General features: G+C 41.2%; 2 protein-coding genes across 2 annotated transcripts in view; both read right to left on the bottom strand.

The window, feature by feature from the left end:
* p3h2 (prolyl 3-hydroxylase 2) overlaps positions 1 to 15,084 on the bottom strand; it is a 60,344-nt gene extending 45,260 nt beyond the window's left edge. The window contains exon 1 of the mRNA XM_080033398.1: positions 14,521 to 15,084. Within this exon, the coding sequence (XP_079889524.1) occupies positions 14,521 to 14,937 (417 nt within the window). The 5' untranslated portion in view covers positions 14,938 to 15,084. The remainder of the gene's footprint in view (positions 1 to 14,520) is intronic.
* A 2,641-nt stretch (positions 15,085 to 17,725) lies between these two features.
* Positions 17,726 to 19,791, bottom strand: LOC307254177 (claudin-19-like). Its single transcript, XM_080032446.1, has 4 exons — positions 19,452 to 19,791; positions 18,962 to 19,126; positions 18,524 to 18,602; positions 17,726 to 18,427 (listed from the first exon to the last, which is right to left on the bottom strand). Exons 1-4 carry the CDS (start codon positions 19,651 to 19,653, stop codon positions 18,259 to 18,261), a joined length of 615 nt encoding a protein of 204 aa, XP_079888572.1. The 5' UTR covers positions 19,654 to 19,791; the 3' UTR covers positions 17,726 to 18,258.
* Between the last annotated feature and the right edge of the window lie 7,767 nt (positions 19,792 to 27,558).

Below are 27,558 nucleotides of genomic sequence, written 5' to 3'. Positions count from 1 at the left end.
ACATCGTTGGAAAAAGAGACTCACTTTATGGCTCTGAAAGCCTGAGGAGGTACAGAGGATACAGAATACTTGTAGCAACTCAAAACATCATAATAACAAGCTTACAAAATACAGGGTAATTCCCAAATCATATTTTCGAAATTACAAAGCAGGGTTTGACAGGTGTGTGCCTAAACTCTCACTGAACAACACACAAAAGTTATGTATTGCTGCCCGCTCTCATGCTATGCCTTACTCTGTTTGCGAGGTGCAAGTGTTCCTTTTCGGTTTTTGTGTCATGGCCTAGAGCCAGGTTTATGACAAATTGGGGGCTTGTCCGGGATTTGAACCCGGGACATCTCACACCCGAAGCGAGAATCATACCCCTAGGTATACACACATTTCTATGCCACACGTGTTGGAATAAGTCACTAATAATGGAGCTGATAATACCTACTGTAGTTTTTATAATGCCTGCAGGATAACCAAGGATTAAGAAGGATTGTTTTAGCGCAAATTTCTACACTGAGTCTTGACAGCTGCGAGTGGTGGGACTGACAAATCAAACCAGGCGACATAAGACATTTCACGTATGTAGCTTACAGAAGACAATGGAAAGCAGACCTTTGACTGTGTTTAAGTGCCGCAGAACTTACTCGTGAGGATGCAGGAATGTTGACATGCATGTGTGTGTTTGCCTCAGGGCAAAGACAAGCTTTTGAAGCAAAGGTGAGGGTGATTTAGAGATAGGGCTGCCATGATGGAAAACACACAGGGCAGGGGTGTTTCCAAAAGCTTCACTCTGCCAATGTCTCATCTTAAGGCACTGGATACTGTGACAGAGTATCCACTGTCACGGCACCTGAAGACATAGCTGAATATAAAATCAGTTGCAATGCATGGAATATGAGAAACAGTGATGTTAACAACCACCTCTTTTAGAGGCAGACCAACAAATGGCCCAGATCGGTATATCAATATCGCCTGATATCAACTTGTAAAAGTAATTCAGAAAAGCCCCTGAGAACCAAACATCTTAATATAGTTTCGTGCCTCCATAGTTTTGTGTTTACTAAAAGCAGTAACTGCTCCAGAGTTCAATTTGTGAGGGAATTTTGGGTCTTTAGTTGTAATATTAATGGGAAAGATTAATAGGCCATATATGCCTATCTTGTGTGTCTGTCTCTCAGACTCTAGGTCAACCTTGGAGCCTGTTAGGAGACACTTAGGTCAGTTGTATAGATAAAGTCTCATCTCCTTAGACTCCAGAATGTTATGGTTCACTGTGTTCAGCTCTGAACCAAAACATTGGTACGCTTGGTGCCCGAGCCGGGGAGGTGGTAGAGATAGCGCGAGGTTAAAACACAGCTCTAAGCATGAGTTTGTCAGAATTGAAGTGCAAGTCACGAGAGTTGCAGTCCGGTTCTCCTTGGCCAAGTCTGTAATAAATATTGATTCATAATTCATCCAAGTCTCCTGAAATATTCTTCCACCTGAGTTGACCTCCAACCTTAACAGAACTTCCTTCACACAATTATTAAGACGACATGTGTGCTGTGTATGTGGCACGTGTGAGAACAAGAAGAAAAAAACAATGTGAATGAAAAACATTTTTCATTCCACATTTAAATTCTATCGTAGTTCCACCAATTCACATGAGCTCATCTTGCCCTGGCAGTGACACGATGTCTGAGGCTATTCCTCTCACACCACCACATGCAGCCTGAGCCCAAGCCTCCTACTGGCTGACGGTGCACTAAAACCTCACTGCCTCCGCCATGTACCACAACCGGACTGTACAGTAGAAGCAAACAGCTCATGGAAAACATGAAAAACCGAGGCCTAGCCATATGTATTACACGCCGGCACGTTCCTGAAAAACCACATTGGACCCGGCAAGTAAGAGGACATAAAGGCCGTGTTGTTGTTGGCTGAGACGGAGCCACTGTGAGCACAGGCCCACACAAGACTAAAACCGTGAGGAGGCAGAGAGGATGAAGAGAAGGCTTTATACAGAAAGCATCTTCAGATCATCAGAACAAGTAAATGCAAATACACCGTTGTTTAAAATGTTGAGCTATTTTGAAAGTTCCCTCATCGAAGATGACGCGTCGTAATTTCTTTTCTTCCATGACAGCAGAGCTAAAGTAGTTCCAGCTGTTACCTGATGTATATTAAAAGCTGTCAAGATAATGTTTCATTTTGCCAGTAGAAAAACCAATAAGACGTACCGTCAGAGAGACCACACTATGGAATTCTAATAAATCTGTAGCAAGATTTTCCTACTCAAACTCAGTATAACAAAGAATAGTTGTTGACTGTCCAACATTTACATGATGTCATGAAGCAATTTCTGTACAATGCTACAATGGCCCTACTGTACAGAAATACATCCCGCAATTCCCAATCTGAGTCCATATTACAGTCTCTCTTGGGGAAATAACTGCTCATTTCCTCAGAATGACACAGTCTTCAAGATTTAGCTTTCAGCCAAAAACCATGACAAAATTCTTGTTTGATGAAGAGATGCTATTGGCCACTAAAACCCACCGAGAGGCAAGTCTCTCATTGGCTCTGTTTGTATCCCTGCCGCTGCTTAGAAACCGGCCCACAAAGTGGGCTCCTGTGCTGGGTTTAACTCATTAGAAGCCTTTTCTCTGAGGGGAGCAGTACTTTAAAAAAAATAGCGAACACGTTCCTCGGAAGACAATCAACAGCTTAATGAGATGCAGTTCAGTTCGTGTGAGCCGCAGTTAAGGGAAGGAATTTACTTCATTACAATTCATGGTTTATAATTTATTACAGCCGTGCCAGGGAATTTAGAACGTCACCCTCTCGCAAACGTGTGTCATAGATATGTGAGATATTCTTAGAACCTATAACACCTATAATTAAGTAAACCCACAACCTTTTTTCAGACTATTAAAAGCAAACATTTGGGGCTTACTTTACAAGAGCTTGGGGTTTGCCGGTAAAGCGACATGAAAGGAAGTATCTGAGTCCTGTGGATTTCAAATGCGTCAGCACTTTAGAGCTAATGAAAAAGTACACAGTCTTCTGAGGAAGCTGACTAGAGCTAAAGATGTTTCAACTCAGTCTGTGTAAGACAGGAAAGCTGTTTTATGGTTTTAATAACAGTCTGGTTAGATTTAAGAGCTCAGAGGAACTCATGCTGATATGTTTGCTTTACAGATGTTCTGATGAAGTTGTCTGTAAACACAATATGCACTGACTGTTGTTAAGAGATCACAACTCACTCAGCAGCTTGTGGCCTCTTTATCCACAATACTATGCTGCACCACTTGACAGCACTATTACACAATTCATTTTCCTTTATTTAAAGCGGCAACGAGTAACTTTTAAATATCTTTTAAACAGCCTCATGTTTCCTCTCATAATCATAAATTACCTTTAACAGCAAACGAGACCATCAGTGCAAAGAAAGACGTTTTTATATAGTTTTTATTACTGCATTTGATCTGGTCGTACACCCAGTCCGATTTTCGGTTCGCTCGTGCATGCTCTATGGTCACATATCCGTATTGGTCGCAGATTTCAGTATGGCGCAGGAACGCGATTTGAGGAGCCTATCACTCCAGGTGAGGGAAGGGGATAGGGAGACCAGATCCCAATTCACCAGATGTGGGACAAAGACTACGTTTGTGCGGGACAAAGTGCCGTTTTTTTAGCAAAATAAGCTCGTGTCACCACCGGTAATGCCAGAGACACGGCTTTCTATATTAAAAAAACACTATCTTTAGATCAGCGCGCAGCAGTTAAGTTAGCTACTGTTAAACAAAGAGCATTAAGGCTGCGGCTTCACATTAAAAGCATTTAACTGGCTTCACATTAGCATTTCACTTGACAAACGTGAGTTGGCTTTTATTTTGAAGTAACAGGAAAGTGAACGCTGAAGCACTGCAGCACCTTCACAGAGCCACTGAGCCCAGCAGCCCGATACACACACACAGACAACCACACACACAGACAAACGGAGACTGCTGTCTCCTCACAGCTATCGGATAAATGCCAGATTATAAAACACGCATTTAAAAAGGGGGGCTCACTTTCAATAACAATGCGGGACAACGTCTCAATTTGCGGGACGTGTGAAAAGTAGGCCTAATGGAAATGCGATCTGGTCATCCTAGAAGGGGAGCGGGAGCCTTGTTTGAGACAGTTAGGCTATTTGTCGTCATAATGACTGATAACGGGGCTGAACCATCAAAGAAAAAAAAGAAAATGCAATGAAGAAAAGGTAAAACGGAGAGTGATAGGCGGGCGGGAGGGCGTTGCCAAGCAACGTATACACAATTTCACGGAGCGAACCTAGACTGCAGCGTTTACTCCTAAATGAACGAGCGGTAGCCTACTAAAACAAAGTTTACTTTGCCTCACCAGCATCATCAGATGACCATTATTCATCTGAAATAGTCATTATTTACAACAACATAAACACATTACCTCATCGTGATCCATAACTAACTGCCGTCTCTCGTTCATTCGCTTTGTGTGGGGACACATACTCGTTCAGCTCCGTGAGAGGTGACAATGGATCAACTCATTGCAATCAGGTGTAGTTGATGCTGTGTCACTAACCAGTCTCACCGAGCCGAAAAGAGTCCGGTGCCCTCACACTTTCAACACACGGACACGCACTAGCCTATATTGCTTCCTGATTATTTGAATCTTGAGGCCCTGCACGAGCTAGAAAACAGCTTCACGACAGCTGGCGTCGTAAAAATACTACCGCTTTTGTTCAAAGGTGTCGCCAACGTGCCGACTTACTCGTAGTGGCTTTAACCTCGAAAGATCAATTGAGAGGGTGACCCTCTTTTTCAATGACGTCGAGCACAATAGTGCTTTAAGTGGAAGACACGGGTGGAAGTGGCCAGTAGCATTTTGTTTTGAAGTCTATGCCAATAAAGAAAAGAAAAAAAGTTCATCCATAGTTTTTAATGCAGTCGGTGTACTTTAGTTCCAACTTGCCTATGGTAGTAGTATCATCTTAACTGTTTACTTGCTATGATAAACACTTATGCTTGCCACTAAGCAACGCTAAACATGGTGGTACAAACCCTTTCATTCAGTATGAACATTACCTGACATGAACTGAGTGTGATTGAATCATTTTCATAGGAAACATTGGACATGTTGGTACTGTATCTGAGTAAATATTTACCACAAAATTATGTAAGTGAAAGAGATGTCTGATCAAGTCAATCTTGGCTTTCCAAAAAAGAAAAATGTACTGCCAGGATTAATACCGCCCCCACTTGTACATCAACATGGCATTAGCTAAACAATCAAACACAGCTAAACTAATCTCAGAGGCTGTATTTGCCATACATGGCTCAAGTAATCCGATTCCAATTTTTTCCTCGACATGGGACTCGTCACGCCATGACACAAAATTGCTGAGATGGATAAATGGCTATATGGTTCAACATATTTTAAAAAACGAGGAATTTGTTTTCAATACTAATGTTGGACAAAGTAATGGCTAAAAGAACATAACGAAAAGTAACATACACACAAAAAAAGAATTAAAATAGGGATAGAATAATAAAAGGAACTATCTTTCTTTTTGGTTAAAGTTTTCACAATCCACACTGTGAAGTAAACCTCCTTAACCATAACATATCCCACTCTCTTCAGGAACATCCAACAGAACTAAAACAACAAAACTCTTTAACAAACAGGAATGGAAGACCTTACAACATAGAAGCCTGAAGAACAAAACAATAAATGATTGTCAACACGCCACAACATGACACAAAGCACACATATTCTGGATGACATCGGATACCCTCTGCATGCATACCAACCATTCTTAGAACTTTGTTATACAAGTCTCTGGCCTTGGTTGTCATAATGTTTATGATCCCAGCAGGAGGAAGTGTTTATTTCCCTGTATTCCTCCGTCTCCACCAGTTAAATGATTGCTCCTTGCATGTAAACTTTCAAAAAAGAAAGTGCTCAAAAAAGTGCTCAATAAACCCCCCACTTAAATTCATCATATTACATTGTCATTATGTCTTAAGATGTATTTTATTCTCAAAGAAATACTTAAATACTTGAAATGGACAGAAAGTGAAACAACTGATTCAGGTGTTGCCGGAGCTGTAAGTCACTTAAGGGCTTTCAGTAAATGTTCAGCCCAGAAGAGGATGATAGGTTTGTATTAACTATAGAGGACAACTCCTTTTTACAACGTCGAAGCTGTTAAAATATGATTTGTTTGTATTTGTAACTGTATGCTAACAAGTTCACCATCTAAACTTAAAAAGGAGATAACAATATGTCAGTGTTTGCCAAAGTTTCCTGCTTTGAATAGATAGGTACTATAGTCTAATAGGCAGATGATTAATTTGTTATGAACACTTTTATTTCCCAAGCCAAAGAGATGTCAAGGATTTTTCCGTCTTCCGTAACTCCCACTCTGTCTTACTTTATTTTGCCCTAGTAAACAGTTCGACTAATCTTTAAAACATGCTGTGCAGGAGATGATGCATAACTGACCTCACTCTGGCTATACACTCCTGCTTTTCGGGGAAAGTCCTACGTTTACAGCAACGGCTCTTTAAGGATATTTGGCTCATGTACACATGAGGGAAGATCAACATGTATACACTGTTTGTTTTTTCCTGTCTAATCATAAACTCTCAGAGCCATGAAATATGACCCGGTCCACATGTTGGAAGTCCAAAATCAGTTCCAGCTTTCATAATTCAAACCAGCACTATGTTGATAGCCATGACGTCATTGTTTCACTACCTGAGCCACTGAGATATACCTAGAGATGACAAATGAAATCAATAAAAACTTCAGCTTCGACCTCCACTTCACTCTCTCCCATTCTTGTCTCAGTACTTTAAAAATGTAGGCAGGCCTGCCTGTGACTCCTTGTGCCTCTGTTTATCACCGTTATTAACAGCAATTCAAAGATCTGAAGCAGATGTGGAGACGCTGCAAGGTCAGTGTCGGCCAGGGGTCAGGTCAACCTGGGATCATTAAAACTACTTTCTCCTGTCCTCTAAATAGGTGTCATGCTACCTGTTTCCCTGCAGAGAATGACCTCTCGAGAGAGGAGTTCTAACGGCAGAGATAAGCAGGTCGCAGAACAGCAGGGAATAATACATGGAAATCCTGGTGTTATGCACTACTAAGAAGAATTATTCTTTGGCAGTAGTAGATCTGAGGGAGGAGAGAGGAGGAGGGGGGTGTGCAGATTGGAAAATAGTTCCCTTCTCAATGCCAGCTGTCAAAATTAACGCAGTGATGTGTAGCATAGGGTGGATTCAGAGAGCTGTAATGTTGCTTTTTCATGGCATAAAATAAAGATGTCTGCGCTAGAATGTTTATTATACAAGACAAGTCGGATGCAGTTGAAGTACATATCAATCTCAACCTTGTTGAACTTAAAATATCCACCTACAAACCCTAGCTACAAACACTTTAAACACACACACACACAGACAGTGCCACACATTTATTGCAGAGTCACCACGGGACCAAGGCCCTGCACGCCTACGACAGCGGAGTGGGCCTGGATAAACAATCAACACTTCGGATGGAATTTTCCAGGAAACAGCTGTGGGGTCAAAAAGGCAAACAACCAGCTATGAAAATATGAATGATTCTCACTTCTGAGGAATACAGGAGGATTTGGCACAGGATTCATAATCTTTATGTTTTAAAAAAAACAAAGATTTTCTTCTGCCTAAAAAGGACTTAGTCAAACCGATTAACCTAACTTACTTTATTTTCATCTGCAGTCCCTGCTGTGACGGAGCGATGGAAACGAATATCGCATTAATGCAGATAACTCCATGCCAAATGCTTATTTCAACAACTCAGGCTCCATTCTACTTCGACTACAACGTAGAAGCCACAATCCAAATACCACAAACCTTCTGCTGCATGAGACTTAAATTAAGTTCAACCAACTAACCAGAGAGGCTCTCAGTTCAGTGCATGACTAAGCAGTACCAACAATTAGATACTTATTCAACCTTCTATAATTGATCTTAAAATGAAACTACCAGTTTCCATTTTTTTTCTCCAAATTTGACTTCCTGTAACCTCTACTGAGTTTGTTTCCACCTTGGAGCTCAGGACCCCTCCACAGTGAGAAATTATCCAGTGAGAACAGAAGCAACTTGAGGAGGTTAGCACAATTTATAGCTCATGGTTGGGCAGAACACGCTGCGAGGTGGATATGGGATACCTCAGAAAACCCTAGGAACATTTTACTCTTTGTGTGGACTAAAAGGTCTGGCTTAAATCTGCGCCAACAGCTCTGTCAAAGCCAAATATGTGTTAATTCAAAGTACACTCAGTTTCTCTGAATAGACTCTGCTGGCTTCATGTGAACAAACATTTTGGCAAAAAGAAAATGAACAACATCACTGGTAGGTGTACACTGGCCCTTTGCACCTCCCCTGTTTTAACAGGTTTACAGTAAACAGCACACCAGTGGGTGTATGAATAAGTAAACAACAGGGATGAATGTACGTTCTCTCTCCTCAGCATCAGCCATAAATGGATCAAAGGTTCTTTGACGCAACCACTGAAGGGTTTAAAGCAAGCTGTTATCTATAGACGCTCTGTCTGAAGCAGCACATCCCCAAAACTGCCCAAAGTATTTATGTAGTCAGCACAAATTCACGCATACACATTTCTGCTGTGAAATAAACATTCTGCCTTTTCATGATTTGATGGAAAAACTAAAATGAGATAATGTCTGCCGAAATGATAACATGATCGATAGAAGTGGTTTCTCTGCTTCCACCCCTGCAGAAGCCAACAAGTAGTTGCAAGTCACAAGTGAAGTTGAACAGATGTCTGGCAAACTCTGTTTTTTTCCATCCCGGCCCTGATTTCTCCACTCTTTGGCCAGACTGATAATCACCCAACACAAAGAATAATAGACACTCAACCAGAATTTACAGGCACACGCACGCACGCACGCACGCACGCACGCACACACACAATACAATAGTGGCAACAACAACCCTTGCTGCCAATCCTTCAATGCTGGTCTGGCATTAGTTGGATCAGTGAATCTTCATCCAAATCCTCCCTTTACTAAAAAGGAGATATTGTGATCCTCTGGAAAATTTAAAACAACACACTTTGATAATTATCTCACTTAATCAAGAGTGAAGTTTTAGAACTTGAATCAAAAATGTCCTGATTGCCGTCAGCTCCTGTATCTGTCTATCGGCCAAGTCCGACCCCGTTTCACAACCTGCTGCAGCCTGCTGTTTCACCCCAGCTCACAAACATCTGCAGTGTTTTGGGCAGGGATTCATAGCCAGCCTCTTGCATCCTCCTCACCTGCAGCCGTATATTTGTAAATCAGGGCGAGAACAATATTGCTGAGTTGCGCCACACCGTGCCCCCACATTCCTGTGGGCCATTATCCCTTCCAATCCAGTCATGCAAAATGCCTTTGGCACAGCCGAGTGCCATAATGTCTGGCTGTCTGGGCAAAGCAGGCTAGGTAAGGGGAGCCAGGAGAGCAGTGTGTTGGTACTGCAGGTATGTTCAGAATAGGAGGATGGTGTATGTCAATCCACCTTTTCCTCTCTCAATATGGCTTAGGGCTGTGAAAATCATGGTTCATTTTGTCAGAAATGTCCGTAATCAGAAATTAATTTTAATTCTATTGATTTCTTTTTTCCTTTTGGGAACAGACAAGTGAAATAAACTGACTGCTGGCTGTGCCTACTTGTGCAATTGTCCTCCACAAGTTTTACTCAATCGGTCAACAGCAGTCTAAAGTGTCTATACCTCTGGTAAGATGCTAGCTTTGAATTATATAAGGATTGAGCCTTACTGATAGACAAACCAAATCATCAGACTGTGTGACCATCTCCAGCGAGGAGGACTGGTCTTGAGCCGCAAGCTGCCTTCTAGGTTGTTATCAAACCATTGTGTTTACAGTGGAACAATGAATGTGTCAGAATTTAAAAGATTAAATTCCAGAGGATGCTCATAGCATCAGCAGGCTTCAGAGACTGTTCTGACCAACCGGTGTGTCCTGGCCTCTTAAGGCCAGGACACACCGGCCCGATAATCGCCGTCGTAGAGTCGGGAGGGGGCGAGGACACGAATCTGTTTGGTGTGTGCCGTGAAATCGGTCGTCGTAGATGTCGTCGGGCTTCTTCAATCGGCGGCGGGCAGTCTTTCAGTTGGAGCAATTTGATTTGTGGAGGGCTAGCGAATCAGTGAAGCCCGGAAGTGAGGCGGATAGCACAAACAGCTAACAACAGTTAGCCATCATTTTAATGTGTTTGTTTGTTTCGTTCAGCGAGTAGTCACATGCATCAACCCCTCAACCCTTGTTGACTGCTCGACACCATGCTCGACACTCACTGCTAAAAATGGTGCTCTTTATGGTCCATAAATATAAATACGTATTTCTATCTATGTTTATGGTCTAGAGAGCCGTCCCATCATTTCCGGCTTCCGTATTTTTTCGGGCCACAATACAGATTAGCGCCGCCTGCTGTTATGGAGACATTACGTCCCGCGCAAGCGCAGAGCGTACGGAAAGTCAGCAGTCGGTTTGGTGTGTTCTTTGCACTTTTTCAGCCGCGACGGGAAGACTGGAGCTCCCTGAATCGGCAGTCTCCATTTTCGGGTAGTCGGACTGGTGTGTCCTGGCCTTTAGCATCATGCTGGGAGACACAGGGAAAATTCTCTAAGCAAAGTGACGATGGGATGGTTATTGAGCTGCGTACGTGTCTAGAATTCCCAAGACAAATGAACTTAATTAACTTGTGAGAAAGCTGCCTCCTGCTCTAATATGTCAGTGAAATTAGAGGAAGTGTTTTTTTTATGTCAAATCATTGCCGGGTTCCATTTATCAGCATGGGGGTTGTAATCCTTGTTCCTTCCTTGCATCTACATTGATGGGTTAAAAATGGCCCCTTTGACATATCTGAGGAAACTTTGGGAACTCCACTAGAAAGTACTGTACAACACAGTTCAGTGGGTTTGAAGAATGTTTCAGGTGGCTTCACAACAGGAGGTTTGTAATGACTAACCAGCTAGTGGGCCGTGGGTTTGAAAAGCTCCTCCCTAGCTGTTACCTATGGCTTATCAAAAATACACAGATTATTGGATTGGTTTTGACATTTGAGTTGAATATTTTGAGTTTGTTCTGAGAATCTACTGGTGCAACACCATAAAAATGCCAAACTATGGGAACTCATCAAACAAGAAACAATATGTTAAAAATGCCAATCTGGAGGAGAAAATGGAGCAGGATAGATCACACACTCAGAGAGGACCAAACAATTCAGTTACAAAGCAATGGAACCCACAAGGCAGGTGGAAGAGAGGACGTCCAAAAACCCCGGAACAGGAGATGTAGGCAGGAGGTCTGTTGTGGCAACAACTAGACCGAAGGGCACCAGACCAGAGAGGATGGAGGGGTTTCCATCAAATTCCACGATGGCATATGTTACTTATAGGGTACCACAAACAACTAAGTACAGGACCTCTTGTAATAATAGATAGCAAAAAGCAAATTAAATCACGCATGAACACATCTAAGTAAAATAAAACATCATAGAAAGTAACATCGATAAATATAATAAAAATAAATAAATAAATAATGAGCAGAACTTTCACAATCACTCCCTGGAAAGGCAATGAGATTGTGAGACCCGTCTAATTAAGAATACAGCGGCTGGAGATGCGATCTCCTCTTGCACCTGAGGGCAGACCAGGGACTTTAAACAGGGCGTGAGCCGGAGCCAGATGGTAGAGATCACTCGAGGCCATCTGGGCCCAGCCCAATTGCAGCTACAGAGGTTTCCCTTTAATACCTGCAAAAGGTGGCGTGTCTCTCCTTTTTTTAGAAAAGAAAACAGACCACAAAAGGGAAAACAAATATTTGCCAGGCTAAAGGACGGGCGAGCTGGGGACATACGCAGTTGCCTGAGTGGGGAGAACAGTTCTTGACTGTGAAGCCTCTTCTGACCGGACCAATGGCAGCATTATGCCAGAGGCTGTCGGGAGGAGGGCCTGTGATGCTGGAATGTTAAATACTGCAGGAATGTTATTTATTTTCACAAACACCACCAAGTGCCCCCACACTGACACACATGTGGGGGTGTCTACACGCACACTTATATCACGCACACACTCACACGCACGCACACACACACACACACACACACAAAGAAGTGTGCGCTGACTGGTCTGATGGCCTCTGATTGGCTAACAGGAACGTTCCAGCTCTGCCTCTTTTTACCTGTGGTAAGATCATCATCTGAGCTCTCAGCCTTGATGTGCTGCCATGTAGTCGGTTCATAGAGACGTCAACGCATTAGGAAAGACGCAGAACAACGCGAAAGGGAAGCCCAAAAAATAAAAATCTGCTTAAACATTCATGAGAGCTTCAGTTTGAACTTTGTCGTGAGAGAGACAAAAAAACACAATGTTCCTCTTGTTCCCCCCTGCAAACAGATGTTAGAGAAATCACAACACTTTTCATAAAATTTTTGAAATATTTTTACAGCTGGGCAAGGATCTGTGTGTAAGTTCATGCCTATTCTCATGTCTAGACGGAAGAGTATCACTTCAACCCTTAGTCTTTCTCTGCTGATTCAGAAAAAGATGGCCCAAAAAGATTTGCCCTGCAGACAGTGTAGGAGGGCTGATTAACTTCCCTAGCACTTCTGAGCAGTGGAAGCTGCGTGTCAACACCCTGACATTTGGAGCAGGTCTGAGGTTGAGGCTGTGTAAGTCAACTTGGTCTCAGGTTCCTGTGAGGAGTCAGGGCCAGCTTCCCCACTGAGCTATGATTAGGATAAAATGTCCCTCTCTTATAGCCTGGCATTTCCAGACCTGCCACTAGGCGCTGGCAAATTAAATTTGCTGCGCCTGTTAAGATATCAGGGTCTGGATTTCCAGGCTACCTCTCTTATACAAGTGAGGGTAAAAAGTGGACTGAGATTCACCACAGCCTGAGGTCAATCTTTGTAAATACTAACACACGGTCACTGCTGTTTGATATGACGCTTCAAGACCCTTGAGTTGCAAGTATCTGCCCACTGAAGTGTCCTGAAGTTGACCCTGATTGTGCTGTTGAGGGACAATTTCCCTGCAGGAATCATTGTGTCTCATCGTTGTCACACATCTTATTGTATTCCTGCGTGTTGAATGAAGTGTTTGTTAAGCTCAAGTTCACTCTTTTCATCTGTCGGAGGTCCAAAGTAAGCATTAAAGGAGATTGGGACACATTTGGGATTTGGCAAATACTCTTAGAACACAACAGACAAAAATCTAACTTATTTGCCCCTGGGGGACCAATATAGCACAAAGAGTCTGAATAAGCACTTTGTTCCCCAGCTCTCCTGTTTTAATCTGTGTTTTGGATTGTTCCCACGCCTAGCGCTCAACGTCCCAGCCAAAAGATGGACCTCGTGGGAAATGCTGTTCTGGAAATTTCTATGAATCCAGAGCGAATGACAAAGATTTTGAATTAAGTGTAGAGATTGGGATATGGTGGAAGTATGGGACTGTTTAGTTATGCACCCTCTCTTGCCAGCGCAAAAAGAGAAGAATCTGACTCAAATACACACCCCACACTGAGGGGCCGTGGTAAATAAAGCTGGTAGGTTGTAAACAAAGGAATGAAGCAAGTGCAGAGACATGTGTGGAGTCGGCATGCTGTGATTTGGCCACTGAGCCTCACTCTACCTGGAAGTAAATCTAATAACAACATAGCAGTCTTTGACATGGTGCGATACTGTTCATACTGTTGTCAGCAACGGAAAACCTCCCAGCTCGATACTTTGAACAAAGATGCAGAGCTGTAGCTTGACAGCCATGTAGCTTATCAGCCAGGTAACTAATGGCCAGGTTTATCACATACTATGATATCTGTATCTTCATATAGGCCTATAACAGATATGCAGTATGCATTTCCTGCATTACATTTTTTTTAATGTGCACTTATTTGATTTTGTTCAATATATGTTTGTATGCCATTTTTAGTTGTAAATCCAGTAAGGCTTATAGGTCAGCATGTTTAATTATTACTTCAACTTCCATCCTGCAAGTTTGCTTTCTCTTATAGCAAAAATAAAACTTAAAAAATATTAATATCAGAAAATACAAAAAAAAAATGAAGTTCCACTTAACCAGTGGAGTTATAGGCTACATAGGCCTACTTATTGTGGCAGATTTTCTCAGTTGTCTGAGGTCTATCAACAATCAACAATCTTGTAGTGAGTCCCATGCATTGTACAGGAGGAGTGAGATGCTACATGCTCAGCTTTGAAAGTACAAATTCCAAAGTGTACTTTGAATGGAAATGGTGGAAATTGAATCCCCGGGAGTCCACAGTTGTTTTCCAGCGGTCTGTCCAGCCTCATTAGCCTACTCTGCATCACGTTGCTGGGCAGCAGCAACAGCTGATGAGGAATGCTCAGCAGGAAATGTGGAGAGCATAGTGAGGGGGCAGCGCCAGTGCTCATAGAATCAGCTATAGGATACTCTGACCCTCCCCCCTCTTACCTTCTGATAAGCCAGTTGAAGATAGTTGTAGGGGATCCTCCTTTGGAAGTCCTGCACTACATCCTCGCTGATTTTGTGCAGAGACTGAGAGCCCAGTTTCTCCCCGATGCACGCGTTCATACAGGCTGCTCTCCGGAGCACCACGTCGAAGAAGCGCAGGTCCGAGAAGGTCTCATCAAACGGATGCTGATCCTGGCAACTCAAGCGGCACCGGACTCTGGTGCGCCGAACCTCTGTGTAGCTGTTGAGCGCTGCCTCCATATAGCGCACCACATCGGTGTAGTCGCCGCTGTAAAAAGCCTGCACCGCGCTGTCATATAAAAGGTCGTAAGGCTCCAGAAAAGTTGCAGATGATGACAACGAGACGGTTAGCAGGACCACTGACAAAATAGCAGCCCGTGGAAAGTTTCCATCCATCCTCTGCTTCGGTTCAGACGGCAGGCGCAGAGCAGACTGTCAATCACAACAACAACCAGCGCAGCCTCGTGTTAGAGTCCATTTAAAACGTTCCTCACGGAGAGATCCAGGACGGCACCGGACCAGGGCGGAAATAATGTTGCTTCACTCGGGGACACACACATTTTGTTATGACCCTTCTCCGGCTCCGCTAACTCCTCCCCTCCAAGGAATGAATGGGAGTACGATCAGAGCTCGCGCTCCTTACAGGCTCTTATAATACGTCCATGCTTACAGGCTGCTAGAGACCCGAAGGAGGGGGGGGGGGTAGTCACTCGGGTCGCCTCACAGACCTGTGTGTCACGGATATTCCCATCGCTCAATTTCACTTTATTCACCCACCACTTTAAAGGACAGCTGGGCTTTAAAACAAAAACACTTTACGAGAGAAATGTCAGATATCCAAAGTCCCGCTGAAGATCTGAGGACACTATGAAAAGAAAAAGAAGCCCATGGTTCTCCGGTCAGCCTTATTAAAGTGACCACTGAAAAGCCTGAGAAAGGAACTTGCCTCTGTGTGTTCCTCTAAATACAATAGGGAGTTCTCCTCCTTGAACTGTCAGGAATATATTGAATCAAATGTAATGATAGCCTATTAATACTAATAGCCGAATAATAATAAAAAACAATACAAATAATAAAATAATAATAGGTCTTTACAAAGCTATAGGCTATTCATTATTTTGATCTTCATTTATGTAAAATATGTTTAACAATACAATGTATACCCCTGAGGCAATATTGCATAGCCTATATAAATAACTTAACTTTTAGACTCAAGAATAAGCAATGAACACCTTTATATTAATCTAATATTTAGGCCTTTATTAATCTAAAATTAGTCTCTTTTTACATTATGCAAGCATTTATTTATTCATTTCTTTTTTGGTTGACTTTGTAACATCTGTCCAGGGGAATATACAGACGAATAATAGTATCTTGGTAAAGCCTCTTGGTAATCTATGTGCAATGACCCTGCTCAACAAACCAATAAATACTCAATGAATATATTATTGTATTCACAAATTACTGTATTTTTCTCCACACAGTCATATGGTGAGTTGTACAGTACAAGAAGATGCTGTCTTGTTTGTTGGAGTGTTGAAAGCTTTATTATACTATCTATGGTTGAAAGTCAGACATTTAGAGGAGTTTGTCTCCCTCTGTAGGTGTTTTTAGTTATAGCAGTTTAATCACTGGACTGTTTTGAAGCTCAGCTTTTTATTAAGGTCATAAACGATGATGTGTGGATCCAAACCCTACTGTTGTACCCACTTTGCTGTCACAATCAGTAAAGGTGAGATACCATCCATCTTGCATACGTACATTTTGTCATTGCACCTTTTAGATTGGTAAGAACATCTGCAGGATAGGAGAACAAGAGATTTGGTGTGTTCCTGGCCCACAGTGTGTTGGGACACGGCCGGTAGGACACTTACTTCAGCAGAGACAAACTAGCAACATGTGTAAGGGTGTTTGTGGGAGACAGCCAAGATGGACTGACAGACAACATTGCTGTTTTGCATTTACAGCACCTTTTTCATTAATAAATAAATCCAAAACATAACAAACTTTGCAGCTCTAGAGATCCTTTACAACGCCATCATTGACCCTACCAATCCACCAAACGTGCCCTCACCTCATGCCACATAAAGTGCACACCACAAGTGATGAAGACACACTCAAACATGGCATAATTCCTTCCCCACTCCTCCTGTATGTAATAACTATGTCACTAATCACTTTCCACTGACTAGAGGTTGAGCGTGGGTAGCGCGCACAAATACTCTAGTTAACATAAAGTTTGTGAGAGGAAACATTTGAAATACAAAACACTGCCATCCGTCAGATAACCTATTTACCAAACTCCACATGAAATATCTAAATTCTACTATGTACTGTTTAAAAAAATAAACTAATTGTGTGGCAGAAAGACAAAATAGTCCATGTACAAAAAAGTGTTTTATATGTCTCATCTGCTGATGCGTCTCTCTATTACAGATAACTGAAAATCTTAATTGTCAGGGTGAGTGCATTTACATGCAGATATTTGTGTTTGTTTTTGTATAGACTGTACTTGGATAACAGCTACATACTGAAAGCTCTAAAGAAAAAACTCTATAGAAATAGTATGACTTTCACACACCGCTTTAACAACATACGTAAGTGATCATCTTTGCTTCACCAGCCAAAAACAACAATGGCATCTTTGCCACTTTACTACTTCCTCTCTAGAAGTACAGGAAGTGTTGGCAGCACTGAGCAGCAGCATGTAAGTCTCATGAGAGATTCCTAAATGTGTTTACATCCGGCAAAGATTGGACACAGTCACCAGCTTCATGTTGTGTTTCAACTGAGGAATGAGTCATTTTCCAACAGTTTTACTCTGCTGGGTATTAAGGTACTGAGGTACTTCTACATTACTTGAGTGTTCCTTTTTATGGCACTTTATACTTCTACTCATGGAAATATTAACTAAAACACCTCAAATATTAGTATTCTTTATACTGCTATTCTTTCATTTCAGTTACCTTATAGTCATTGAGGACTAAATTATTGTACAAAACAAACAAACATGCTATGCTTGGAATAAGAATTTACAGTACCATCAGTGATTTAAGTGAGTATATAATATATATATATATATTTAAATAATCCGCCAAATACTGTATGCAACATAATAGAATGTAAAACAGAGTGAGAATCAGAATACGTAGTTTAATTTTTTACTTTCAAAATGTACATACTATTGTTCTTCAAACTGCTACAACATGTGCAACACAACAATGCAAATGATATGTTTTCTTTGACATATAGACATAAAACCTTTGTAAATAATGAACAACATACACAAAAAATAATCTATAACACTGGTGTGAAACTAAAGAGGTAAATGGAAAGATTTAGATGGCAAAGTACACTGTAAAAGTAAAGAAATCCTGTTACAGAGTCTGTAATGTTATGTCCGCACTGTAAACTATTGAGACAGATCTTCATTGCTACTTGTGAAGAGTAAATCACTGTGATTAAACCAGACATTTAAACCTAAAGAAAATTCAACAAACATGCAAAAAGAAAAAGGGATTGAACATCAGTACACACTTCATGTGTTAAACTGTGTATAATCCTGATCCTGGTTACTGGTTTGATGGTCAGTAGGTAGTATTGATACTCCTGCAGTGGACCATTCCTCATCCAGGAAACACAAGCTGCTCCAGTTTGTAAATTCAGTCCTGGGGCGACTGTATGGGCCTCTCCTGGTACCTCTCTTGCTCTCCTTCACTAGACATAGTTGGATTGGGTGGATGTGGGGAGGAGGTGGTTTGCGCTCACATGTAGGGACTGTGTCGACCCAGACCGCCTGCATCTCCGACATCCCAGGAAAGCACCGCCAGCCATAGTGAGGAGGCCACCAGCCCAGCTCACAAAGGCTGCGTTACCAAACTCAAAGCTGCAGGGAAAACAAGACACAGTTAAAAAGGACTCCTTACACAGTCCCACGTGTGTGTGTGTGTGTGTGTGTGTGTGTGTGTGTGTGTGTGTGTACCTTTCCAGGCGATGGGATTCTTGGAATGCCTGAACAATCATGCCGACAAACCAGGAGGTTATGATGATGGTCAATAAACCTAAACAAAGAAAACACATAGTATTGTTTATATTTGTATCACAGACTACTTTATTGCTTCGGGTTTTCTTGTGCATATTGGGGTTGTTATAAGGTATCATTTGTTTTTAGGATGAAATACATAATTGCACTAGAATTGTTATTCAAGATTCCTTCTTGTGTTGCCTTTTTATGGTGTTTGTCTTTAACTCATTGTTATTGTTGCCTATCTAGGCCAGTACAAAGACATTGAAACATTAGATTCTAAATTCAATTAAATAAAAAATAAAAAATTCTAGTTCAATAAAGATAAAATCAAAAACATGTGATCAACACTGAATAATAAGAATATATACTATTTTACATATTATCCACGCACACCTGCAACCATGAACATGATTCCTCCGATCATGGTTGTTGTGGATTTGCTCTCGGGCCTGGCGTCCATGAAGTGTGTGCACTTCATTCCCAAGGTGGAGACCATGAGCGCCACAATGGAGAGTAAGATGCTGAGCAGCATCAAGGCCCTTGTAACCTGGACCTCAGCTAGAGGAGCAGAAGTGGGTACGTTACAGAAAATACAGACAAATATACAGTAGTTTGCCATCTTTACAGTCAATTCTATGACCTCTGAAATTCACTAGCATCATAAGGTAATTAAGCTTAAGTAAAATTATAGATCTTTAAATATACTATGAGAAGACTTTCATATGTACACATTTATAAGTATATCAGACCTATGCCATGAAGTCTGATAAGGCCAATCCAAATAGGCACTTCTGTCTAATTATAGTAACTTATAGTCTGTGGAAGGTATCTCAACAAGCAATGTCTGGTACTTAGAGGAGATGCAGGCGAGATAAAAACTTACTTGGCAGCTTAAGGAGGGACTGGTGAAATTCACAGGTCGTTCTCTCATTGCCACTGCAGCTCATCCACAAGCCTTCATAGATGCGGTGCGTTTTGCCCGAGATATGCTTTTTCCACTCAACCATTAAAGTAGCACACACTGTGGCAGCAAGACCCATCAGTGATAGGAAGAAACCGAGGAGCTGAAGTCCCGAGCTGGCCATCGTATCCAGGTAACAGCGGGGTAACAATTAAATAAAACGATCTGAGAATTTAGTTGAAATTTGACAAGGAAATGTAATCCAAAAGTGACCAGAAGGCGCGTATTTGTAGTGATCTCCCTTCGAATGCCATGTAGCAGCTCTTCAGACCGTTATAAGTGCGCCCCGCTGCAGCCTCTATTTAAAGTCAAAGGCGCGTGACGCATGAGGGAGCTCTACTCCACCTGCAGCCGACGATGGGCTGCACACATGTGGGAAGAGGGAAGTCTTATACCAGACTAATTAACACGCTTTTCAGTAAATATAGACAATTCTGAAAATAAAACAAAACAAAAACTCTGATATAATACCAGATTAGATGATAGAAAAAAAAACGTAAAACTGTTCTTCTTCCTTCAGTACGTTACATGTGTTAAGTTCATTTGACACATTATGTCCAGACTCCATATGCCTGCGTCCATGTGCTCAAACCATGAAATCCAAAGAGCAAATACAAAATGTATAACCAACAACACAATCCACCTTAAAATCTTTCCAAATCAGAACATCAGGTACACAAATAAAGTTTCCGGTATCACTTTAGAATAAGGGTCACAAAAAGTGAGTTACTGAGGAACTACTGAGGAACGAATGGTAAGCAAACGATAGGTACTGAGAGACTGTATTTCAAGCACCATTGATTAGTTAATGTAAACAGAGCAGGAGTAACTGTATTAATGAAGCATTAGGTAATGATAAGTGTATGAGTAGTTACTGAGAAACTGATTCAAGCACTGTTTAGTTACTGGTAAACAGAGTGGGAAATGCTGTATTAATGAAGCATTAGGAAATATTATTGTAAAGTGTTACCAATTGTATTATTATTAATATTATTATTATTATTATTATTATTATTATTATTATTATTATTATTATTATTATTATTATTAATCATTTTTATTATTATTTCGTTTTTATTGCTTCCACTTTATTATTAACTTCCCTGCCCCCATGAGGAATTCTGATGTATTACAACACTATCGGTGCCTTGCGCATGGATTTATTACTTTCTGCTGTACGTCCAAGTTTTTTCTTAGCAGTAGAATCAAAAAAGAAGTCCTTTCTTTGGTGCTTCCTGGGATTTTTCTGAGCTCCTGCACCAGTATCAGGGGGTGACGCCGGACACTGGCGGGGAGCTGTTGTCAACTCGTTTGGCGATGGCTTGAATGTAACCGACATTCATTTATATATAAAAATGTAGGCTACACGCTAGAGCTTTAGTGATGAAATACAATATAAAATGAAAAGCAATAATGTAAACATGGTTTTGAGTGGATGAAACTGCTATGCGATTCTTTGTCAAATCACTGAGAGAATTTAAAACGTCTTTAATTACATATTGAGTTGCATGTACACACCAGAAACAAGAGCAAATAACAGTAACTAATGGCAAGAACGCCAGTAAAAGAGGAGGTCTTTCAAACATAACAGTCAAGGTTCATGTGCTCAATTCTGTTCCTTTCCTCAGAAATTAACAGCAGCAAGCTTGTGTTTTGCGAACAAACAACTCATTTTACCCAGACAATTACCAAATGATTTGACCATATTTGGTGAAGGGGATGCCAGTATGTAAACACTCTGCATTTGTACGTTAGATTGGATCAGTGTCCACCCTTTCCTGAAACACAGCTCCCGTCTGAATTTGCCTAAAGCGGGTTGTTTTGTATCCCTCCCTCTCAAGCATTTGGGTTTTCTTCTATGGTTCAAAATCACTTTTAACTTTGGTGCTCATATAATAATGTAAATCATTATGATGAACATTGTCAATCATCTTGAACCATCATGTTATGCAGATCGGTTGTTTTTAGATTAAAAAATTCATTCAGGACTTTACTTTTCTTTCAAAGGTTTTTTTTATTAAATGCCAGTTGCAAAGGAATTGCAGCACAATGGGTACAAATGTTTTCCCCAAAAGGACTTTACTTTTCAATTGTATGCATATCCTATTTATTTATTTTTTTTAACCTTTATTTATACAGGTAAATCCCATTGAGACCGAAGACTCTTTTACAAGGGATACCTGTTTTCCTTTCCCACGTTACCATTCACACTCACATTCATACACCGATAGCAGGCTAACTATCGACATTCACACGAGGCAAGGTGGGTGAAGTGTCTTGCCCAAGGAAACAACAACCATGACACAGTTGGCAGGGCGGGGATCGAACCTCCAACCCTTTGATCATCAGCCGACCCGCTCTACCACCTGAGCCACAGTCCCCCACACCAGGAACCAGGACCAGGAACATTAGACATGCAATGTTCCTGGTCTTCAAAATATAAATCGTGTTAATAAAAGGGTAGGAGGTCACAGAATAGGTTTGGATGTACAAATTAGACTGCATCATCAAATATGAAACGTATCACTGTGTGATTAACAGGGAGGGGTCCCTGCATATGACAGTTTAGGCAAGCATGACTATGATTCTTATGCTTGTTCAGCAGATACACCCACTCCTTAAAGACAGTCATGGTAAATGGTAAATGGACTTGACTTATATAGCGCTTTTCATGATGAGGCAAAGGTTATCTGCCTGAAATGAGTCACAATTAACTTTTAATAGCAAATGCAATGGCAATTAGAGTTTTATGAAAAATAAATGTAAAAAGTTGATTAGAAACTATGCTTTACCAATTATCCTGAAACATGTTGGGGAAATTGCATCTTGAAAACTGTATATGGCTGTTAAAAGGCAAATACATATTAACTCAAATAAAGTTGAATCAACAGTTGGACCTACGCTTGAATGGATAGAGGACATACTTTGGCCAAAGCAAAGGGTAAAGATTGCATTCAACACATTACAACGCTTTCATTTCTATGAAAGGAAATTTGACTCAAGGTCATTACTATTATCACACACATATAGACATCCCAGGACCAACCAAACAAAGAAAGGGGCAGTTTTTCCACTCTCTACCAAAAATCAGCAGGCTGAGATTGTTTCCTCCAATGAATACATGTGTGGGTGTTTATGTGGACACACAATAGGAAATGGGCAGAAAATGTGAATGTGGTGTTTAAAAGGCCCACTGTTGGTAGTTTTCTCAGGGAACTGACGTCCTATGAGATAAGTTATAAATTCTTAATAGTTTTCTAACAAAGCTTTGCAGACTTGCTTTGGAGCTGAGGACTGCAGGGTGACTGAGGGTGCAGCATGCTTCCAATGAAACAGAAAACACAAAAGCTTAATTCATTTTTTTAATGCACTGAGCTGTGAAACGCTCCGACCAGTTTGTGGCGCATCTCCCGTGTGTGATTGGCTGTTTATGCACAAGTGATCCAACCAGTTCCCCCTCTTAAGTTATCTATTCTACCATGCACACAGTGAGGTGACAGGAAGTAAAAAAATCACAAACAAAAACATTCAACACAGACACACTCCAAATTCTTAGATCATTCTTTGCAAAGTTGACCTCTTGTGAATTGGAGCATGACTTTATACACATCAACACACAACTTTAAGAGACGAGTGACATGCCAATCCAACTGTTTACAGAAAACTGATTTGATTTGTTTACAGCAGAACAGGATGGTAACAAGCACAGATACACACTAAGGCCAAGAGAAGGACATATAACATTGACTGAGCTGATCTTGCTGAAGCGATATGAACTTGGAAAATTCTCTTTACACAGTAAAGCCAAGTTCCTCTGATAATCTATGGTAGACGGGTTATTTTGAAATGACTACATCAATGCTGGTCCAATGTACCGTAAAGCAGTTTTCAATCTTATTTGCTGTTAACAAGGGGAAAGGATGGAGGACCGGCCCTCCTCACTGCCCAACCTACCAGGAATTCTCTAGGAGTTAACTGGGTATTACGGATTTCTGCAAGCACACAAAAGGAGGAAGCTGACACAGGGGAGGAGTATACTCTCTGTTCTGGGAAGTGAGTCATTAGAGTTTAAGCGTCTTTGAGTGACCTCCAAAAAAGCGCTATATAAATCTTATCAATTATAGAGTAAATTACACCCAACTATCTTTCGATTTGCTTTGTTGAGAGGAAGGAGTCGAAAGTAGGTTAGAGCCATGCGATTTATTGTCCTGTCTAAATCCAATCCAATCCAATCCAACTTTATTTATAAAGCGCTTTCATCAAACCAGAGCAGAGACAAAGTGCTGTACAGGCCTAAAATAAGGTACAATAAAAATAGATAAAAATAAGTAAAATAAAGTACAATAAAAATAAGTAAAATAAGGTACAATAAAAATAGATAGAAAAATGAATAAAGCTAAGGTAAAAAATAATATCTAAAATAACAAAAATAAGGTACAATAAAATAACATCAAAAGTCTCACACTGGGTCGAAAGCCAGCGAGTAAAAATGGGTCTTGAGGTGTTTTTTAAAAATTGTGATTGAAGAGGCCTGTCTGATTTGGAAGGGCAGATTGTTCCACATTTTTGGAGCAGCGATGGAAAACGCTCTGTCCCCTCTCAGCTTCCTCTTTGAAATGTCTAAAGAAGGCGACAAAAATGTTGGGTTTCACACAGCAAGAAAAAATAAATGACATTTCTGAAAGGGGATGGCATGGCAGCCAACACCTACTAATGCATAACATAGTCAGTGAGCCAACAAGCTCCTGAAATACCAACTGACCTCCCCTATGGGAGGACCTCCGAGCAACAAAACCGCCAAGAGCAGGTGTCACTGAGGGAAAGGCTGAGACAGACGCACACATACCAATGCTGAACTCAATAATTCTGTAGTCGGAGATATTGGCGCATACCAGAGCAGTACAGTAGCCTATCAACGTGCAGGTTTGAAAGCAAATCACTTGGAGAAGACAGAAAATGTAGCTGTAATCACAGGGAAATGTACATGCATATAATGTATACAAATATATTGTTTCTATGTACAATACTTATACTGCAATACCAAATAGTTGTACAGTCATAAAGTAAATAGATCAACGTGAAACCATCAAATGCACAACTGTAAACTTGCTAGCACAAAACCAAATGACTTAAACGAATACCACTTACTGACGTTTTGGTTGTAATGGAAGTGTAATCTTATGTTAAATGTGTTTAATTTTAGATTCTTTAAAATGTTGTATTGGTATTATCTTATTCTCACTGTTACACTGATATTATGTGATTAGGTGAATTAGTGTCACGGCACCAAAAGGTCACTGTTGGCTTCTTGGAGGACTGGGGGACTGACACTGCCAGTAATCCTTTCTAACGTCAGGATGTTTGGCTAATCAAACACAGGTGTAACTAACAAAATAAATGATGGCAGAGGTCCATTAGATGCTTCAATGCCAAAGCTCTGGTAGTATACCTGAACCTCTACTACTGCTAAATCCCAATGTAGGGAAGGTCTGCAAGGCTGTATCTGGTTTGTACAAATGCAGCGAGGCCAGTGGAGTTAGCATTCTTCTGACATGATGTAAGTAGTTTGTTTTTTGATGTATTTACTGTGTATAATAACTATTATTAGCTGGACTTGGCAGTACCTCTTTCCCCCAGATCTGTTCAAGGTTATCCAGGCCCATTGCATCCCGGCAGGGCTTTTTGCACACAAACATTTTGAATGGTTATAGTGGGAAAACCCCAGGTGTTACTAACGTTAAACATGGCTGCATATTCAACTGTCCCCATAAGTCATGACAGTGAGCCAGGATGCATATACCATATAACTTTTATTTTTTATTTTTACTGTGATTGTTTTTGCTAGTGTGACATGTCAAAATGCCAAAGCGGTGGCTGTTGTACAACTTTATTTTTTAAATTAAACTTTGTAATCAAAAGTGTATGTAATCTTCTTATATCTGTGCTTTATCTTGAAAGTTATATTGTATTTCTCACAGGACCTTTAGGACCTTCTTTATGTAGCCATTTGCCTTTTAAATGCAACTGTGCCACTAGATCAACATCCTAAAATAAATTCATTAGCACACTGTCCTTTCTGTGCAAGCTTAAACAAAGCATGGGAGGGTTGCCTTGGCTGGTGTACAAGGGTGACTCCCTGTACAGGTGGGTCTACAAACCAGTCCGATGTCATTCCTGCATTAGGCACAGCAAAGAGCTCCCCGGGCCAAACTGCCTGCCTAATTTTAACACCCTACGATGAGAATGTTTGCTTTTGTCCACATGCCAGAATTTCAACCTTTAGAATAATGTCAGACACTTCTAAGGGCTTGTGAGAGTGTCATTCTTAACTTGATAAGGGGTCATATAGGAAAGTGTGAGCAGGGGTGAAGAAAGAGGTGAAAAAGATAAGACGGCCATTATACATATGGCTACATGTATGAACCAAATACAAGTTATCTTATAGGAAATTACATTTAGCTGACACTTATCCAAAGCAATTTACAATAAGTGCATTCAACCGTGCGGACACAACCCCACAAGTTGCCAGAATTATGCAAATAGGCCTACATCAACCATGCAGATTTTTTTCAAGTCCTACATTTTGAACAATAATAACAAGAGATGAAGAAAGGGATTTAGCAAGGAGTTTGTTTCTCTTTCACAATAGTTTGGAACTGTAGAGCCACCAAAAATCAAGTGATCTGAATTAACTTTACTCTATGCAGACTGGTTTTAGACTAGAAGTTCCCACCTGCAAATGCAAAGTGGATAGATCTGAGTACAGTGAATTTAACTGTTACATGAATTATGAGCGGCTCTTGCTGATTTTGCAGACACTGTTCTGTTGAGGGTGTGGCATCAGAGGCAACTCTGCTGACGCAACCAGGATTATTTGACACTTGAATTACACAGAGTATAAACAGCAATAGGCCTACATCCAAGTAGCCTATAAAATGGCATGTTCTTTTTGTTTTCGAGTGTCAATTTCACCTTTGCGTCTGTAATGAATCGTCTGCCAGAGAGAGAAATCAAAGAAGTCAGGCTTTTCTCTGTTGAGGGTTGGATTAGTTTAAAGTCTTACTAAATAGGCTACTTCTCAGACCCCCGCCACCGGTTTTTCCTGAAGATGCGCCCCAAGCCGAGAGAGCGCGCGCGCGAGAGAGAGAGAGAGAGAGAGAGAGAGAGAGAGAGAGAGAGAGAGAGAGAGAGAGAGAGAGAGAGAGAGAGCGAGAGAAGGGTGCAATTAATTTGATTAAAGATGACTTGTGCATTTTCCTTTAAAAAGACAGTAGTAGGTAGCCTAATATCGAAGAGTGCGTGAAGCTGTTGTCCTTTGATGTGACCTCACAGTAGGATTTACATTCGGTAAAGGGGAAAAAATGTAAAGTAGAAAGTGTTCGTATAGAGCTTGGAGAGGGTAGGCTAATTAGAAGTCATTCGCCCTCTCTAATAAATGGGTGTGTCTTCGTGTCTCAACACGGCGTGCTCCACTTGATAGACGGCTGCACTCACCTTTTTTACCTGCCAGGTGTAACACGAAAAAAAAAATCTCCAGTCTTTCAGAGTGAACCTCGCTCCCTCGGTGAATACGACAGCTTGATCGTCATCAATGTCCCATGAATGACTTGGATGACACCGGCCAGGACAGGTGAGTCCAGTTACCCCAGGTTTGTGTTTCTGTTCCGACCATCTGTCTGTGCAGTTGTGCGACGCAGCCTTGTTCTTGTCCGTTTTCAGCTTTAACACCTGTTGCGGCTGGCCTGCGACTGTCTGTTCAATGAGAGTGTAGTAGGCCTATAGGCTAGCACACAGGGATAAATTAAACGAAAGAGCCAACGTTATCGAACGAGTTTGAGCTTGAACATTGATAGGCCTACCTTCAAGCTTGCCTAGTGAGCCACTGGATGTTATTTGTATGTGTGTGTTTACAGCCTACAGACAGTTGATAAGCCTATAGGATGAGCAGACTGCTAAACTACAGACGCAGTTGCATGGTGATGCTTCTAAACCATATTTCTCGTTTCTTCTTCACAGGATTAATCTTTGC

The sequence above is a fragment of the Ammodytes marinus genome (genome assembly GCF_949987685.1).
Source record: "Ammodytes marinus genome assembly, chromosome: 8".
In the NCBI taxonomy this organism is placed as follows: Eukaryota; Metazoa; Chordata; class Actinopteri; order Uranoscopiformes; family Ammodytidae; genus Ammodytes; species Ammodytes marinus.
The sequence above is the reverse complement of the archived record's forward strand: the minus strand, read 5'-3'. Positions and strand labels throughout refer to the sequence as shown.